Source organism: Polypterus senegalus, chromosome 1 (assembly GCF_016835505.1).
Source record: "Polypterus senegalus isolate Bchr_013 chromosome 1, ASM1683550v1, whole genome shotgun sequence".
Lineage (NCBI taxonomy): Eukaryota > Metazoa > Chordata > Cladistia > Polypteriformes > Polypteridae > Polypterus > Polypterus senegalus.
In genome coordinates, this window is record NC_053154.1 from 1 (window position 1) to 7,172 (window position 7,172).

At 36.7% G+C, this 7,172-nt stretch overlaps 1 protein-coding gene across 1 annotated transcript; it reads left to right on the forward strand.

Moving 5' to 3' along the window:
* The first annotated feature begins 2,997 nt into the window (after positions 1 to 2,997).
* On the forward strand, positions 2,998 to 6,923 carry LOC120517356. The gene is made up of 7 exons (XM_039739621.1): positions 2,998 to 3,193; positions 3,470 to 3,595; positions 3,777 to 4,048; positions 4,245 to 4,433; positions 4,980 to 5,051; positions 5,538 to 5,603; positions 6,906 to 6,923. The coding sequence occupies exons 1-7, from the start codon at positions 2,998 to 3,000 to the stop codon at positions 6,921 to 6,923; spliced, it is 939 nt and encodes a 312-aa protein (XP_039595555.1).
* The last annotated feature ends 249 nt before the right edge of the window (positions 6,924 to 7,172 follow it).

A 7,172-nucleotide genomic window follows, 5' to 3' on the forward strand; every position in this document is an offset into this window, starting at 1 on the left:
AAATGTATTTGCCAGGGTGTCCTGGAAATGCCACATGCATATGAGGGCTGTTAGGACCCTGCTTGGGCTGCAACTGGCAAAATCGACAAATGCGACCCCGAGGCTGCGGATCAGGCCTTTTCCGTTTCGGTTGTCCTTTCTCTTCTACTCTCTTCCTCGTGGCATCTAGTTCCCACTGAAAGAACTCAGTTTCTGCAAAATCTTTAAATTGCATTTTTGGATCTGTCAGTCCCTCTGATCCATACATTTTGAAAACTTTATGAGAACAATAGAAATAACGAACAGGGCCTTGCTGGTAAAAAAAAAATGGACTGAAGAGCCATCATTTTCGTACCTTGATTTTGGCTGACCACATGAAAGACAGGATTTTGTCCTTTTCTTGTGTATTTGGGGCAGTTGGTGCTGTTGTTGTTGTTGTTGTTGTTGTTGTTGTTGTTTCCCTAGGATTTGATGCACAATTCTCTCAATTGATTCCTGTGACAGTGCAACGGCAGGAGAAGGTGAAGGGGGGTGAACAATGACAGGGGACATAGTCACAACTGGCACATGGGTAGTATAACTATCCTCAGTCAAACTGTGCCACAATCTTTGTGTCTCTATTAATTTCTACTGGCTCGTGTTCAAAGAAGAGCTAATGTTCTTCATTTTGGCCAGATACTTCATGTATCTGTCAATATGGACCCTTGTTGTTGGATGGAGCATAGTGTTTGGGTCTCTACAAGACTTCTGCACCATGGCAGCATAATCGTGGTCCACAAGTTTTAGCAGGTCTTTCTGGCCATGATACTTATTGATAAGGTTGTCAATGGCTTCCTTCATCTGGGATGTCCAGCGTCTGTGGTCAAGGACAAACACCCTTCCACCAGTTTTCACTGGTCCAGTGCGAGCACTTGCTGGTGATGACAGCAAAGGCAGAGATGGTGTGCTGGGTGGTTCTGAAAAAAAGAAGAGACCATTAATTTTCATAAACTTGCAAATAAAATAGGTATAGTTAGTCTCTTACCGTCTTTGTAATTAATTTACCTGTTTCAGAAAGAGTATCAGCATCTCTGCATAGTGACACTTCTGCTTTTATGTCAGAAACTGGAGGAAACTGAAACAGGACAGATGGCCCGGTGGAAGCTGGTGGTGAAGGAAGTGCCTCGACAGTGGTAGAGCTGCCCTCATTGGCTGTCTCAAAGAGGACAGAGGACTCAGTTTTCTTCTTGTGTTTTTCCCAGTCAAGAACAACAGGCTGATATCCTGGCTCTATATATTCAAGACCAAATCTCTCTCCTGTGTCACTGTCAGAAAGATGAAGGGCAGGATAATTTTCTTCCCCAGTTACTCGTTTGGTGGCTGCATTCAGCTCTGAAATTAGTGCTGGGTCAAAAACACCTGGTAGGAGAACACCGGGCTGCTGCAGGTCCACCAAGCGCTGGTAATTCCACCGAGCAACACCTGTCATTCCTTGAGCTTGGAATAACTCGGAGGATACTTGTGTTCCAGTGACCCAGTGAGACTGGTGGAAATGGTAGCCCTCCTGCTGAGATGTTCCTCTGATGGGGATCCAGACAGGAACTTTGGCCCCCTCACCCTGAACATGGTTCAACTGCACAGTCCCACCATACCTGTACAGTATGCCACCTGAAAGCTCGGGATCACTGAGGCAGCCCCGAAGGATGTGCACTTGCTGAATTCTCCAAGACTTTAGCATGGATGGCTTGAACAGGTATACGTCATTTGGATACTTTGCTAGGTAAAAATGCTGGAACACTTCCTCAACCCTCTTCACCAGCTCATCAGACTGTGGTATCTTTGTCCTACAATGCTCATGGATATGTTGCTTGGTGGGATTTGCTGGATGAATTCCACAGAATGTGTAGGCATCCTTGAGACGCTGCAGGTCTTCCTGATCCACAACAGAAAATGCGGCAGAGAGGAACTGGCAAAAAGAGCTGTAAAGTATGGCAAGCCAAATTATCATTCAGAGATATCATTCAAACATTTAAAGATATCTTGAACACATTTAAAGATATCTCTAAATCTTTAAAGATATCTCTAAATATTTCCAGATATCTTTAAATCATTTGAGATATCTCTTAATCATTTGAAGATATCTATAAATGATTTAAAGATATCTGGAAATGATTTAAAGATATCTGGAAATGATTTATAGATATCTTCAAATGCATCTCGAATTAAGATATCTTTAATGCACTTCAAGATATCTTTAAATGATTTGCAGATATCTTTAAATGAATTACAGATATCTTTAAATGAGCGCTTGCGTATTTAAAGATATCTTTAAATGATTTGCAGATATCTTTAAATGAATTACAGATATCTTTAAATAACTTCCTCTTTATTTAAAGATATCTTTAAATGAATTACAGATATCTTTAAATCACTTCCTCTTTATTTAAAGATATCTTTAAAACGAATTACAGATATCTTTAAATCACTTCCTCTTTATTTAAAAGTTGTACTCATTATTCAAAAATCACATCACTTCCTGTGAAAGGCTTCCGTTAATCGTTCGTTTATTATTGAATTACAAATATACTTGTATTTCTGTTTTCCAACGTGCGAGTAGTGCAGTGTCACAATCACGCCCCAGAGGTAATGCTCAACATTCATTTTATATTAATTTTTCAGAGTTTTAATCATATATAGCACCGTTTCACACAAAATATCAATGGCAACTGCCGCACGTTTGGGTTTCTTAGTTCGAATAAAGGCGGTCGTTTCCAGTCCGACTCCTCGATATTTTACCTTTTTATTCTGGCGTTAGGATTTTTTTCCATATTTTTTGTCCATGTGTGTAAAATATGAAATATGAGAACGATTGTTTGCGCCGTTTATGTTTGCTGTGCATAAGTTTCTCGCAGCGCTTGTTATTTACTTATTTATATGAAAGTCAATTTCGACATGTTCATCATGCGGCTTTCCAACGCAGACGACATTTAGATAAATGTGTGCTTATGTGTACTGTTTAGCTTTCCTTTTGCAGATCACATGTCAAGAGAGAGGGGTGAAGTCCAGCGAGTGTTAGCCCAGGCGCTGACATTCGTACATCAAGCAGAAGAAGAACTTGGAGCAGACATGGAAGGGCAGAACTCGGCTGCAGATTCTGAAGCGGCCGCATTTGTTCGCGAAACTAGAGCCTTATTTCAAAGACGTTCAACTGCTGAGACGAATCACAGAAGAGGAGGTGATGACTAAATAACTTCCAAGTCGTGATACGGAATAATTCACTTCATAATTAAAAATTGCCCGTTTATCACGATTAATTCATGATGGAACCTTATATCCACTTTCCTTTGCAAGTTTGTCAGTCAGTCAGTCGGTCATTACACAACCCGCTATATCGTAACACAGGGTCACGGGGGTTGTGTATTTTAATTATAATACGCGCATACTAACAAACATGTGATGTATTAGTGTTAAACTAATTCGTGAAACATAACCTCCCACTGTATTTTTATAGGCAGAAAATATAAAGGACGGGTTAGAGGCGATATTTGGAAAAGTAACTTGTTTCTGTTACAAAAACACAATGAAGACTTTGTCCCTCCACCATTAGAAATGGCCAGGTTGACAAGAAATGGTTTAGGTTAGTAATTTTAATTTATAGTATAGGTGTCTATATTTTGGCAGGTAAAGTATAAATTGTATTAATTATGAAGTGATTTCAACATCTGTAATTACACAGTCTATAACTAAAATCTCAAAAAGTGTTGTAAAATGTAATATTACAAAGAAATGGCTGTAGTTAACAATTTTAAATATTGCAGGTGTTCCTAAACATGAACAGCCTGGTTCTACTGAAAGATATGGCTCAAAGTCAATAATTCAAAGGAAATGGAATTTTTCTCGTTTTGAGAAGTTTGTACAGGATAGCTTTCCTGAAGCACCATTGCATTTGACCGGCTTCACCTTCGCAAAAGCAGAAAAAGGCAGACGTCTTAAAAAACTTGCTGCAACAACAATACATGATTTAGAATTGGAAATTGGAAAAGGGAAGATTTTTGTAGTTCCTGGACGAGATCTACCTCTACCAGTTCAGGTTTGTTTTGTAAGCAAACTTGTATTATAAATTAATATTGATAATATAAGTGTGAATATTTTTTTATTTGTTTCATTTTCACAGTACCATTTTGCAAAAGAAATCAACAGGCATCTATCACATATAGTGCCTATTTATCCACAAACATGTACATGCATTATATAGCTGCTAGCATAATTTTTATATTGTCATACAGCTGACAGAAGCAGGAATGTCCTCAGTTACTTTTGCTGACAGACCTGAAACCAACTTGCAAAATGAAGGTCAGACCCAATTAGAAGAAGTGCATGATGCTTTGAGCTCAGAAATTCATCATGTAGGGAACAACCAGAAGAGGCTAAATGTCAATGTACAGACTATAGAAGACAGTCATCCCCAACATGAGGTAAGGGTATATTTCACAGTACTTCTTTAAGAAGTTGATAAAGTGTGCCAGCAGCTGGCAGGAGTTTACCAGGCAAAGGCACCACTAAAATGAAATATGGTGGGTGTTTGCAGTTGAATGTACTTTGACAGTAGGAGTGGTCCCAATCTGTATATACTTATAATGTATAGATGTCTTGTACAGCATTAGAGGGGGTCATTTGCAAAAGGAAGCAAAGGTTGTGGCCTAGTGCTGGCCCCACCCCTGGAAACTACCTGCTAGTCAGGGCCACCTCATAAGTTGCATACATTTCTCTATACTGTAATACCAAGATTCATTATTTAAAATTCTAAGATTAATAAGAGGATATCTCTTGTATGTTTGTTAGATAGAGAATGCAAGTGTGGTTTATGTTTTCTTTACAGATGAAGCATTACAATGTGAATGTTATACTGTATTGCAATTACTTAAAATGTGTTTTTACTATACCTAGACTGCATTTTTTCTAAAATTGTATTTAGTAAAGCAAAAATGTATTTTAGGGTTATATACACTATTTATTTTTAGACTCCTGTCTTAGATGTTGAAGTTAGAGAAGAGTCAGTTCAGAGAGTAGCAGATGTTACAAACCAACCAGAGGTATGCAAACATTTTCACATTTTTGTTTAAATATAAAAGAATATGATAAAAACATAGTGCCTGTTTGTTTGTATTACAGAATTGTACAAATTTACCAATCTAAAGCAAGTTTAATTTGAAAATCACTTGTGTATAAATAGAAAAAATGTGTACATTTTCACATTGTGTTCCAATGTAAACCTTAATGTAAAAATAGAGAGAAATTTCAGGATTCTTTAACCTGATATTAATTAAAAACATCCTTTTAATAACACCATAGGATTAGGTTTTACAGTAGGAGCTGCAATTCTGAAACCAAAGACAAAATACTGTACTGTAGTTCTAGCAAGAGGTATATATCTTTAAGCTCATAAATTCTGGTACAGATATAAAACCTCTATGGTTTCCAGCATTTAGTTTCTTATTAATCTTTATTTAAGTTTATAAGTACAAGGATTTATTAATAAACCATTCTACTTTAGGTAAAATTTGGGGTTTACTTTTTAGTTTCAGTTGTTATCTCTGACTACAGAGGCAGCAACAGCAACACCACCACCTTCTCCTTTTGCATATGTAAATACTGGGACTCCAACATTACGTATCACAGTTCATGTTTTCTCTGTCACATTCTGTTCTTGTCTACTGCAGTGTTTTCTAGTGCACCAGGATAAACTAAATGGTCTTTTATAAAAGAGAAGAAAAAACTATATTTATTAAATGATGTGTTTTTTTTAGCATATTCATTTTTTGTTAAGGAGAGTTATACATTCTTTTAACTCATTGTGTAGTAAATTTACTAAAACAAAGAATTATGAGAGGGGTGTAGGGTGCAGTTTGGAGGTTAGTTTTCCATCAGAGCTGTGGTTATTAAATAATAATTAATACTGTGCTTCTTGTGTGGTCTGCATTTTCAGTTTATTTATTTGTTTATTTATTTTTGTAAGATCCAAATACACCAGTCACATTCTGAGGAAAAGGAGTTGAATCTTAAACAAGGTAATATTACCATTCACTCAAAATGTTTTAGCTCATGAGTGATAAAAGAAAGAAGAAAAAGGTAGTATAGCAAATAATACAAATGTATTCTAAGACCTTAGTTTATACTATTTTTCTGTTAGGGTAAACTGAATCTGTTTCCCTCACAAAAAACTTTAGTTGACTTCTCATTTTATAATAATAATTTTAAAGTAACAGCAATTTCAGCATATTGCTAGATATATTATTTTGGCTTCAGTTCCACCTCAACAAATGACCTTTAAGAATACCTTTAGAGCAGGTTTCAAAGGTCTAATTACAAACCTTGAAAGATACATATGCTACGCCATGTTCTGTCATCTTACCACTTCCTACTGATCTGATGATACTGTTACATTGTTATACAACTCAGAACTTTTCTAGCCAGTCTTCAAATAATACAAGATATGAGGTAAAAAATAAACAGCTTTTTTTGAGATGCACTTTTCACATTGTTTTTAATGTGTTGAAGGTTTTTCTGAATTGGAATTGCTTGTTGAAGATGAAATTTGTATCAGCATAAGAAGAGAAAAATCTTAGAAGATGTTCAAGCAATCTATAGTAAAACTGACATTCTGAACAAACGTTTACGTGTAAAGTTTATGGATGAGGAGGGTGATGACTTTGGAGGCTTAACAAAAGACCTTTTCTCTTCCTTTTGGAATAAGGCTTTTACTGAATGGTTTAAAGGGGAAGATGCCCTTGTTCCTTGTCTTCCTATAAACCAGTTCTCTGAAGCTCCTGGCATATTCTCTGTTGTTGGCAAAGTACTGTCACATATGTGTCAGCTCATCCATTGTATACCACCTCGGTTCTGCAGGTCAACTCTGCTTTCCATTGTGTTTAATACCTCCACTATAGACAGTGGAATACTGTTAGATGATTTTTTGTTGCATGTAACAACAGCAGAGCGTAGCCTACTGTGGAAAGCTTTGAAAGATTTTACTGCAGTCAGTGCACCTGAAAAACAGGACCTGATTAATTTTTTTTCAGTTCATGGCATGTATACTCTTCCTTCTACATCCAATTTTAAAAGTCAGCTGCTTTTAGTTGCACAAAATGAACTTATTATAAAGCCAATGTATTTGAATACATTCATTCGGCAATCAATACCACAAGTACACATGG